The 12,624-nt window shown below is 37.7% G+C and overlaps 2 protein-coding genes across 2 annotated transcripts in view; one reads left to right on the forward strand and one right to left on the reverse strand.

Moving 5' to 3' along the window:
* Positions 1-3,224: 3,224 nt before the first annotated feature.
* drd7 (dopamine receptor D7) lies at positions 3,225-4,789 on the reverse strand. The gene has a single exon (XM_056456915.1). The coding sequence runs from the start codon at positions 4,622-4,624 to the stop codon at positions 3,293-3,295; it is 1,332 nt and encodes a 443-aa protein (XP_056312890.1). The 5' UTR covers positions 4,625-4,789; the 3' UTR covers positions 3,225-3,292.
* A 1,293-nt stretch (positions 4,790-6,082) lies between these two features.
* loxl2b (lysyl oxidase-like 2b) overlaps positions 6,083-12,624 on the forward strand; it is a 47,705-nt gene continuing 41,163 nt past the window's right edge. The window contains exons 1-3 of the mRNA XM_056457845.1: positions 6,083-6,191; positions 7,919-8,284; positions 9,506-9,681. Of these exons, the coding sequence (XP_056313820.1) occupies positions 7,945-8,284; positions 9,506-9,681 (516 nt within the window). The 5' untranslated portion in view covers positions 6,083-6,191; positions 7,919-7,944. The remainder of the gene's footprint in view (positions 6,192-7,918; positions 8,285-9,505; positions 9,682-12,624) is intronic.

A 12,624-nucleotide genomic window follows, 5' to 3' on the forward strand; every position in this document is an offset into this window, starting at 1 on the left:
TCAGTGTGTTTGTTTCTTTTTCTGCACATCATTCCTGTTTAATGTGTGTTCTTTTATTAAAATTAATTCATAATACTTTATGACCTCAATTATATTTTAATTTAAATTAAAATCCCCTCTTGTATAATAATTTATAGAAAAGAAAGAAAAGGTAAGCATGCTGCATCGCAAGTTGTTTATGTCATGTGATTCCTTTGCGCAGCTGCGCATTTTGATTTAAAATTAAATTTGGCGGTAATGTCATGAAGCAAGTAAAACGCCACATAGAAAATAAAGTGTGTAATGGGTACATGACTCAAGAGTCTCGTCGTCTTTAACTGTTTTAATGGTGAGTTATGCACTTACATATTTTAATGCGCCGTGTGTCGTTTTTTCGTTAGTGTTGTTGTTCGACTTATGTATACAAAGTCATAAAGCAGACGAGCTTTGGTATAGGCGTTGTTCATGTTGCTGTTCATGGGCCTGTTGCTGGATTAGCTGGCTAGCTAGTTAAGTTTTAGTTTAGTTTGAACCAATATTGGGTTTTAGGTAACATGCAGGCAGCTCGACTTTAAACATTCTTTGTTGCCATGAATGATGGCAATTATGGAGCTGAGCTACCTTCCTAAAACCCACAATTCGTGCCAACTAGCCAGCTAATCTGGCTTCATTGTAGGCCCCTGGGAATTGTTATTGTTTTCCTTTTTGTTTGTTCATTCATTTTCATTTCCACTTAGTCCCTTTATTAATCAGGGGTCACCACAGTGGAATGAACCGCTAACTTATCCAGCATATGTTTTACGCAGTGGATGCCATTCCAGCTGCAACCCATCACTGAGAAACATCCATACACTCATGCATTCACACAGATACACTACGGCCAATTTAGCTTATTCAATTCACCTATACTGCATGTCTTTGGACTGTGCGGGAAACCGGAGCACCCGGAGGAAGCCCACGCAAACACGGGAAGAACATGCAAACTCCACGCAGAAATGCCAACTGACCCAGCCGGGGCTCGAATGAGAGTCTTGCTGTGAAGCAATTGTGCTACCCACTGTGCCATCGTGCTGCCCCCTTTTGTTTGGTTTTATCTGTTAATGTTTTTGTTTAGGGCGATGCAGTGGCGCAGTAGGTAGTGCTGTCGCCTCACAGCAAGAAGGTTGCTGGTTTGAGCCTCTGCTGGGTCAGTTGGCATTTCTGTATGGAGTTTGCATGTTCTTCCCGTGTTTGTCCAAAGACATGCAGCATAGGTGAATTGAATAAGCTAAATTGGCCGTAATGTATGAGTGTGTATGGATGTTTCCCAGAGATGGGTTGCAGCTGGAAGGCCATCCGCTGCGTAAAACATGCTGGATAAGTTGGTGGTTCATTCCGCTGTGGTTAATAAAGAAACTAAGCTGAAAATGAATGAATGAATATTTTTGTTTATTGATTTCTGTTTCTTAGATTTTTGTTTCTCTTCACGGTTTTAAAATGGATATAAAAGTGAAATATTGTTTGAAGATGAAATGGGTAGAAATCAGTAATAAACCCCACAGACATTATAAATTAATAACAATATCATTTAAAATGCTGTTTTATTTTCAAAAGTTTAAGTATTCAACATAATATTGCAGGAAGAATACTCAAAAGTATTTTATTTCAGTGCTTGAAACGACAAATCCAGGTCAACAATTTGAAGTAAAAACACACTTTTATCCCTAAGATTTTTAAGATCAGTTAATAAATTTGACAGATTCACTCTTTTTTTACATTATTACTATTGTTTTGCATTTTAGAATTGTTGCACAGTTATCAAAAGTGAGTCATATAAGTTTATGTTGTAACCATAAATAAATCGTCCATGGCATTCAGTAGGCAGACACAGTGTCTACTACGACAAATGTAATCCAGTCAAACATGAACTCATTCACAAAATCACCAAATGAATGGTGGTAACAGGCTGAAACTGTGACATTTGCAAATGAAGATCAAATTATGAAATAAAATAAAAGGACCTTTAAGGTCATTTTGAAGTAACCCACTGCTTTTTTAATGAAATGGGCTCTGTGACATTATAAAATAATTATTCTGGTACCACTGCTAAATCAGGCAATGGGAACCTCCTGTGAAGTTGGGAAAGAATCTGCTGATTTTCTTGTTTTTAGGACATTTCAGTGTTTTGTGTGTGTGTGTGTAAACCAGCATCGCTTGCAGAAAACCATTTAAAAGTAAAGTATCTGTCTATGTGTCTGTCTGCTAGGCATGGGGCGATAACCGTTTTAAAGGTATACTGCGCTTTGGAAAAGTCAAGGTTTTAAAACCTGCAAAATTTTCCGCTATACCGTTCCCAAAGTATGTGTAAGATTTTTTTTTTTATTTACGTTTTTTTATGCCGAAAAGATAATCAAAAATACAGTTTTAAATTGTAAAGAAATCTGTGTTTTTGAAATTAATGAAGACAGCAGAAGTCAATGATTTGTTTTAATTATTTAGCCTGACATGTTTACTGTTAAAATATTTGGAAATGTTTCTCAAAATAAATTATATTGTGTTCAAAGGGAAAAAAGTTTTAGTTTTTTACCCAAACTTTTAAAAAATATATATTTTACAGCAGCAATCACAATACAGTCAAACCGCAAAACCGTGATATTTTTATCCAAGGTTATCATACCGTCAGAATCTTATACCAGCCCATGCCTACTGTCTGCACCCCCCCCCCCCCATACAACACCTGAAAAAAGGATGAGTCTTAAAACTTGATTCAGTTTAAGAACATTTTAATTTCTTACATTCTCATATTTTCAGTTGTATTCTCTTTAAAATTTCCTGCTCTTCCAGAGTTGATGTAATGTGAAGAAATCCATTCGACAAACAGGTTTGTTCTAAAAAAAAAAGGTGACAGCTCTTGCCAGACTGACGAAATATTTAAATCTTGACTGCATGAAATCTGTTTTGTACCATGTTGATATGCCATGGTCAGAAATAAAGTAAAAAACAAAGTAAATAAAAAAATCTGTCAGTGCTTTTCCATTTTTGGAGAGGATAGAGGACATGTCAAATCTGGTGTTATTCATTATCAGTAAAGTGAATAACAAATGACAGACATGATTATTGGTACCTCCAAATGGAAAAACAAGTACTTTTGGCATTATTCATATACAAATAACAGCCTATTTAGAATTATAGTGAGTGACCTTTTGAATCATTCATGACCATAGTAATGTAGAAACAGCAGCCAGAAATGGTTCTTAAAACCAGTTCAATTAACCACAATCTTTTCCAGTGTAATACATATCATTTTCCTCAAAGCACACCACATATTTAGAGATCAAAGTATTCCAGAGATACTAGGAGACTCGACTTCATTACGAACTACATGTTCAAGAGACACCAACTCATCTTCTTTCGTAAATGGTATGATTTTATCCAGTGATAGCTCTGTTTCTCCTACAGGATGCCTTGCTCCATATACAAAGTTACATTCCATATCATAAGGAACTTCAGCCATCTGTGAAACGGTATCAAAGCACATGTCTTTGTCGCTTCCCTCCCTGACAGCGTGTGGATGCAGACAGGAGTGACCGAAGAGGTGAACATCTCGAAGATTCGTGGAGTCTCGATGGTACGACACCAGCTCGTTGCTGAAGTCAACAGTTTGCACATTATTCTGAGAGCACAACTTCCCACATCCCAGGAGGCTGGAGAAGGCTTTGCGGAACTCTGCATTAAATGCGTAAACGACAGGATTCAAGGTAGAGTTCGCCCAGCCACACCACACAAACACATCAAAGGTGGTTTTGTTGACACATGGGATCTGACCGGCGTTGTGGAGGCCAGGATCACAAAACGGCACCATGCAGTTGAGAATGAAGAAAGGCAGCCAACAGCAGACGAACACCCCCATGATCATCGACAGAGTTTTCAGAACTTTGGTTTCCCTCCTAAATGAGCTTTTTAACTTCTCTTCAGGAGCTTTATTGCAGCTTTGGCAGGACTGGACGTGTTTGATGCTGCACTCTTGCATCGATATCCTTCGGATCTGCCTTTGCGCTATGAGGAAGATGCGTGAGTACGTGACAATCATTATGGAGACTGGGATGTAGAAGCTGATCAGAGATGAAGTGATGGCGTAAGTGCGGTTTAAACTGGCATCACATTTCTCAGCCAGGTCTTCTATAGGACCGAGAGACTTATGCCAACTCAGCTGCACAGGAATGAAAGAGATGAGGACAGAAAGCGTCCATGCCACTCCAATCATGACAAACGCCACTCTTCTGGTCATTTTCTGCTCATAGCTCAACGGGATAGCAATCGCCCAGTAACGATCCACACTTATGATGCACAGGTTGAGAATGGAGGCAGTGGAGCACATGATGTCAAAGGCTATCCATACTTCACAGAAGCTGCCGAACGGCCAGAAACCCACAATCTCAGCAGCTGCCTTCCATGGCATTACAAGAGTGGCAACTAAGAGGTCTGAAACAGCCAAAGACACAACAAAAACATAAGCTACTTTGGAGCGCAGATGACGGAAGCGTACCACCGCTGTACACACCAGAGCATTCCCTAGAAAGGTGGAGAGCACAAAAATAAAAAGCAGGCAAGCAGTCGTGGAGCGGGTTATCAGCTCTGAGACGTAACCTTCAGTCTGGTTTACCATCTTCCGGGATGTCCCTATTACCTTGGCTGCAACCTGAAAAATGTCTTTTGATCAAGCATCCGTCCTTCGGGGAACATTTGAGGATAGTTTAATATCCAAAGACTTGAGGAATTCATCCATTAATGAGTCCGTAATAACTGAACATTTCTGAAAATAACCTTCCCTCCTTCCTTCACCCAGAGAAGTGAGTGAGAATACAGTGCAGAGGGTGATACTAACGATCTTGAAAGTAGGACTAGGGGGAGGAGCCCAAGAAAATACAGGAGAGGGGAGAATGTGAATGTGACTCATGTCATGTATAATATGGGATATGCTTTTTGGGGAGGGGGTATATATTGTATGTTTCCAATTTTTAAGCTTAATGTTAAAAAAATGCCAAAAGCAACATGGGATATGTGAAAGTCATGTTTCACAGAAGCCACTACTGAGATTGAGTCTAGGCTTCTGTCTGACTAATTAGCGTTTATAGATTAATTTACAGCTTTTTGCCCCATTAAGTGCACCATTATCCACAAGATGGCAGTATACGTATATTAATATCCCACAAGAGAATAGGCAGAGACTCATTCCAGTGATGGAGCCATCTAAACGGTTCTTTCGAACGCTTTACAGAACCAATTCGAAGTGATGACATATTCAGATGTTATTTTAAATAGTTGCGTCATTCTACGATGGTTTTATCATCATTTAATAATAATGACAATAAACAATAGTAGCTATAGGCTAATGTTTAGCCCAAATGCTAAACCTAAGGGTGCTGCTGAATATGTGAGCTTACTGTCGAAAAGGAATTCTGTTTAAACAGTCGAGTTATATTTCCAATATGTTTAATTAGGCATACTTTCCATTAATTCCAGTACGTTTCATTAATGTAGGCTACGTTTATTAAATCAGTGTCTGTATTCAGACTAGCATTTTCTATTTCTGGTGTATCTTTGGGAGATGCTAGTGGGCTTTATTTGATAGTTAGACGTGTCAAATTTAATCGACTCAATTGGACCAATTGACTCAAGAACCGCTCGGGCTAATTTCATACCATTCGATTCTTGAACGAATCCTTCGTTTGTGGATCTGGGATCCGTCAAACATGTGTTTAAACTCGAACATTAGGTTTACTATATTCTCGTCCCAGCCCAAACTGATTATTTTCCCAAATGTTTGTCTGTGTTTTAAGCGTCTTTAGCATAAAATATCCTACTGTAAAGGAAGTTTTGTTTTCCTCCACCCGTCCAACTAAACTCACACCACCGCCAAAGATTTCTCGTCCCTATTTATGTTTTTCAAGTTTAACGTTACGACAGCCGGCATCTTTTAGGCACGTCCATAATGTCTCCTTCTTTAACAAAATTCCAGTAACGTGCTCGTGCGACTGGAGGTCCATGAGGTCAGCACAGCAGCCTGTAGTGGGCGTGAAGGGGCAGTTCAACAAGGCGTAACTTTGTTTCGACTTTCCTGAAATTGCAGGAGAACAGCCAGTGAAAGTTTAGGGGATGAGCAACAGCCTAGAGAAGCAGGGATTCACACTTCGGAGGAGTATTCTACTGTGAAATTTGCACTCGCAGCAAAAGTAAGACAACAAAGCCTGCTTTGCTTTATTACGCCATACTCTATATCTGCGTTTTGCTTCTATCAAATGAGGTGTTAGATTTTTAAATATTTGTTACCTGACATTTTCGTTTTGGAGGGGTTTACGCATCCTTGTAAGTTGGAAGAGAGAAAAAACAACGAATTTAGCATGACGTCATGCATAAATAAGTGGTATTAGGGGAGAAGACGTTGTTTTTTAACTAAATAAGTGATAAAAGTTGTGCCATGGTGTTGTTAGATATGGTTTGTGGATTGCAAAATGTATATTTTTTTGTAACAACAAATTGCATTAATAATCATTACAAAATCTGCAAAAGTGTTCTGTGCTTTTGTTTCAGGCAGAACACTGGGTTATTGTGTCTAGGTAATATTACAGAGTACTGTGACCCTTTGACTTATGGACCTTATTCTGTCCACGGGTGTAAGGGGGCTTGCTGTCTAAAAGTGCAGAATGCTAATTGACACGAACCATGTCATTAGGACAGGAATTTGAGGAAGCGAACAAACACACAAATGCATTCTGATTCTGGAGTAATTTGGCTTGAATGTAGACCAAGAACAACTTTGTAAGACCTGCCTTTAGGCTGCTTTAGAGCAGACAATGGAAATCTTTGCTAATTCATTGAGGCTCCCAGGATCCATGTCTGTTTGCCACATGTGTTTGGACATCTAAGATGCATTGTTTTAATTAAGAAAAAAGCTTAACATATTTTCACACAACATACTTTTGAGAGTGTGTATGTGTGTGTTATGAAAGCGAGCGAAGGTCTAAGAAAAGTGTTTTTGTAGAAGTACCTCTTTTATCTTGAAGTGGCAATCTTAAGGGAGCCCTTTGAAGAAGGTTGCATTATTTCCCCTGCCTTTAAGACAGCCGCTTACAGGCCAGTCAGTACCAGAGAATCAAAAGAGCCTATTAATCACACTGTATTTTGGCACAGTGGGGTCCAAATGTGGAAGATGTCTTTTCTTATTTAAAACTTTTTTAAAAGCCTTTATTATCAAGTTATCAAATTGAACTGAACTAAAAAGCATTGCTCACTCAATGTGATTCATGTATTAGCAAAATCAGTTGTACAGGGGAATCCAAAGAATTTTCATCCTCACAAACAAAATCTTTTTAATTTTTCAAAACATTAAGACATTCTGTGTGTTTCCATGTTTAAACTAGGTTTTTAGTGTGTAGTTCTGGGCTTCACAGTATATGAAGTGTGTTTTTTTTTTAGTTAGGAAATCAGTTACCTCATTCACTCATGCTTACCATATTATTTCCATCTGCACATCCTCTTGTGTCACTGAAAGAGAATATCTAACACCCCAATCAAAGTGTTTAAACATCTGTCAGACTTTTACACTCAATTAAACTGTACTTTCTATTAAGTACGTGATTTTCTTGGTATTCAAAGCGAATTTTTTATTTTTATGCTTAGCTGATAGGCAATGTAGATGAATAGTCTGCCTCAGTAGAGTCTAAACAAGCCTCTGCGTCCTCATTATTGCGCTCTTTGATGTGGGTCGGTTTAGTGATGAACGAAAATTCACATGCTATTCTCCCTTAGCTCATGACTTTGATAAAAGGTCTTTGGGTACAAAAAAATACAGATATATGGGTGGCTTGAACTCTTACAAATTTGGTCTGTTATCATAAAACATATCCTTCTGTAGTTCTTTCTTAAAAATAATCTCTTCACTTTTACTTTTTTTTTGCAGGCCATAAAATCTGAGCCTCTGTCATTATGCTGGCTCTCTGGTCTATATCATTTGTACTACTGTGCTCTTGGAGGCTAAGCTACGCACAGTATGAGCACTTGGGTTTCGCTATAGCCTACCAGGAGCCCGAACAAGACCTTTACACTCCTCCAGAGCTTCCTGCAGATACTCCCAGGATACAGTTACGTCTGGCAGGAGAGAAGCGCAAGCCCAATGAAGGGCGCGTTGAGGTCTTCTATGAAGGGGAGTGGGGGACCGTATGCGATGATGATTTCACCATTCACGCAGCCCAAGTTATATGCAGAGAACTGGGCTATTTTGAAGCAATATCCTGGTCTCCATCATCTAAATATGGGAAGGGAGAAGGTATGCTTGTAGTGTTAAAATGTCTTTAATATAATAACGTAATGAAACAATGAAATTGCTTTTGTGCATAGGTCTCAAACTGTATTCCTGGAGGGCCGCAGCTCTGCACAGTTTTGCTCCAACCCTAATCAAACACCGCTAATCCAACCAATCAAGGTGTTCAAGACTACTAGAGACTATTAAGCATAAGAGTCATTTGGAGGGGGTTGGAGCTAAACTATGCAGAGCTGCAGCCCTCCAGGAATTGAGTTTGAGATCATTGCTTTAGTGCAACTTGTGCCTGTCATTGACACTGGTGTATTAGGATAAAATGAATGTCTGAAAGTTGTTCTATGACATCATTAATTAGTTGGAAATGGAAAGTTCTATGACAAAAGAATTTTTAAATATCATGTGGTCAGTGTTGGGTAAGTTATGACTTATGTTCTGTAATTAATCACTCATTACTAATTACATTATTAAAATGTGTTTAAATTACTTTTCTAATTACTATTAGTCTGTAAAGTAACTTAATTATTCAATAAGGGATTTAATACCTTGACCTAACACTACCTAAAATCGCTGTAAGACAATAGAAATTAAACTTTGAGCCAAAAAATTAACACTTAAAAATATTCTATGAATCAAAACAAAACATTTCAAAGCAGTGACGCATTATTTTATATATACCATATATTGACAAATTTCTTTCCTAATTCATTGTTTATTATTTGTGCAATTGTTTGTACAAATCTAACCTCTGTTAGTGGAAAAAAAATTGATATTTTGCACATACAAAAAAGAAAACATGAATTTTAATTGTATAACTATATCAAACTGAATTCGTTGTTTCTTATGCATAATGTAAATAATTTGCAATCGTCTTGATGATTGTAGCCTTCTTTAGCTCAAATAGAATTATTAAATAAGATATATGTATTACAAACAGTGCAATTGCTCTGAATGGATTTATACAGAACCTTTGTGTTTATTTACAGTGTTAAGTGACTAATTAAATGACTTGGAAATGAAAAGTAATCGATTGCTTTACTTTTTCTGTCAAAAAGTCATCTAAAACAGTAACTAGTTGTTATGTAATTAATTAAACCCAACACTGCATTCATAACTATATGCATAACAATTATAAAAAAAAGGTTAGGCTAGCTTGCGTCAAATGTTGTGAACTCAACCTGAAAACCTTTTAAACACTTATGTGAAGAATTGATTTACTTACTTTTTTAGGTCGTATCTGGTTTGATAATGTCCACTGTAAGGGAAAGGAGAAAACCTTGGCTCAGTGTGAGTCTAATGGCATTGGTGTGTCTGATTGCAAACATTCTGAGGATGTCGGAGTCGTTTGCAGTGACAAGAGAATCCCAGGATTCAAGTTTATTAACACCCTGACCAACAACATCAATGTAAGTGATTTCAGTACATGTCTGTTTCCTTTTGTTATTGTCCAACACTACTCTAGGCCTATTAAATTATTTGAGCTAATTATGTTCTTTTTTGTTCTTTGTGGAACAAAGGATTTTTGGGTGCTTTGGTTAGAAGTATATGCCCAAAATTTTACATAATAAATAATTTGTCAATTCAACACAACTGAAAGGGTTTTGCATGTAGTGAGACTCTCTATGAATTATATATTGATTTAAATGACCTTTGCTCATTAAACTCAGCATGTGGTAACTGTAGGTACACAATGTGTTTCTCTGAGTGCTACAGAAAAGTGCTTCTGATTTTAAAAATGCACTGCCAAACATTGATATCATACAGTTTAGGTGCAGTCAATGCTGACTGTTTAAATTAATTTGTTTCTGTAAGGGACACTTCACCTAAAAGTAGACATATGCTGTTAATCTACTCACCTTCAGGCCATACAAGAGGTAGGTAATTTGTCTTCAGCAGAACACTAAAGGTTTTTTAGCTGAAAACATAATGCTTGGTTTTTCATGAATTGCAAGTGAATGGCTACAGGCTCTTTAGGAAAAAGAAAAACACACAAGCATAATAAAAATGGTTAAAACATTACTTACAACATTATTACCTTTAATCCACAGCCTCAGCAAATGGCTTGAAGTGCAAGCATCCTGTTGTGTAATAACATATACCGTGGCGGTTCTAGACCAGAGTAACTGGGGGGGCCGGGTAGGGGACACTTGTACTTTTAGGGGGCACACATTAACGTACATCACAAACTACTTAAACAATTATTCAAAGTCAGTTTTTTCATGCATCACTCTGCAGTCTTCATAAACAAGATAATTAAATAACTTAAACTAAAAAAAAATATTCCATGTTAATTTATTTGACAAGTAACTTTGTATTGTAGTAGGATAACACATTTTTAACATTCAAGTACATCAGGGATTTGCATTTTTACACCTGTAAACTTCAATGCAGTTGAAGTCATTTTTTTGCCCTCCCATTAATTTAAAATAATGTTTTCCAAGTGATCTTTAACAAACCAAGGAAATTTTCACAGTATTTTCTATAAATCAAAAAGAATTCTGTTGATGGAGTCATAATAAGTTTTATTTCTTACAGTTTGTATTGAATAGCAGTTTTTAATAAAAAAAAAAAAGGTCAGTATTATTAACATCTTTAAGAAATATTTACTCATCAACACGTACGATCGCGTTTATTAAATTTGCTTAAACTAAGCTTTCTAAAGTATGGCTATATTGTACAAGCAAGGATTCTGACACCGCAACCTGAAGCAGACGCTTTACAAAAGTTGCGTTTGAGGAAGGAAACACGTCAAACTTATGAAACATTTGAGGGCTCATTTGACAGCTTGCGACATCATCTGCCACTTTCAGAGTACCTTTACATGGACACCAATACTCCAATTTTAATATGATTACGATAATACTCTAAGTCTACAATTTAAACAGCAATTTTTGATTACCTTAAAGGACCACTGAGTCACAAAATCCAGAGGTTTTTCTTTCCATTCGGCATGTGGTATCAATCACATTAAAACAAAAGTCAAAAGATAAAAAATGAAACGTACCAAATTAGATGAAACTCCGCAGGAAACGCTGGATAGCGTGGTAATGTGACATCATTTTTTTTATACTGAAACTTTCCTTCTAAAAGTCCTTCCTTGATCTAAAAGTCCTTCCTTGGTCTCATCCATAATTATTTGCATGTTGAACGCATCGGCCACAACAGGAAATAAAAAAAACCTGCAACTGTGTAAATTGCATAAATTTTTTTTGTAACACGTTAAATATTTCAAATAAATCTCATGCGTTAACGCACTAATTTTGACAACACTAATTAAAAGTGTTATAGGCTAATATATTAAACAGTGGACATTTTGATAGTGTTTCACAACATGAACTTGACTGAAGTTGAATTTTTCTTATTACCTGTCAATTACCTGTCAAACTTTTGACGAATGCCGGAAACTTATGCGCGCAGCACCGTCACTGACAAAAGTGAAGGGAAAGCAGAGAGAGGGAGTGCGTGCGACACAGAGAGCGAGTGTGTGCAACACTAAGAGCGCGCGAAAGAGGCCTAAGTCATATCTCCGTCTGCCGATCATGCTTTTCCATGGCATTTTAGTTGTGACAAAAATAACCGTCCAAATTTAGGGGGGCCAGAGGGGGGCCAAGCTTGTTGACACAGGGGCATCGCCCCCCCCTGGTTTGCTGGGGCAAACTTTAACAGAGATGGAGAATGTGTTAGTTGCAATCCAGGCTCATTCTGAAAACGCACCCCTATATACATTTCTGGAGAGAGAAAAATACTTCCCAGGAGCTACATTTTTTTGCAGTTTTTGTTTTCGCGAATCCACCAGAGGCCGCTGTGTACGCTTTTTGAGATCTCAAATTTTTCTAGCCAGTGCCATTCATGCCTGCTGTTCTCATGTGAACCCATCAGAGGCTGCTGTCGACTGACTGACTGACCAATCGACCGATTTTTATTTACCCCCACCCTCCTCCTTCCCTAAACCCAACCAATAGTGTTTTCAAAAGCACCGATTAACCCGCCCACCTACTTCCCTAAACCCAACCTCACTGTTTTGAAAAGCAATCCAGAAAAAGAAAAGCCCCCTTATTTGTACCACATTTTCAGATTTTACCACATTCTCACTTTATTTACTCGTTTATTTAATTTTTTGGCTTTTGTTTTTGTCTTTCCTGCTTTTTGGAACTGTTCTTTACCGAATTCAAACGCTCTGCATCTCAAGTCCACCGACGTATGTGTCGAGCTACCAGACAAACTGGTAACAGCGGAAAAGCTGTCCATACTGAGGTAAGCGATCAGCTGGTAAGGAGAAAAGCAACAGCATCATACCACCCCGTAGCATTCGTATTAAAGATGAAATGCAACCATACATACTTCTGGCT

The sequence above is a fragment of the Danio aesculapii genome, chromosome 5 (assembly GCF_903798145.1).
Source record: "Danio aesculapii chromosome 5, fDanAes4.1, whole genome shotgun sequence".
In the NCBI taxonomy this organism is placed as follows: Eukaryota; Metazoa; Chordata; class Actinopteri; order Cypriniformes; family Danionidae; genus Danio; species Danio aesculapii.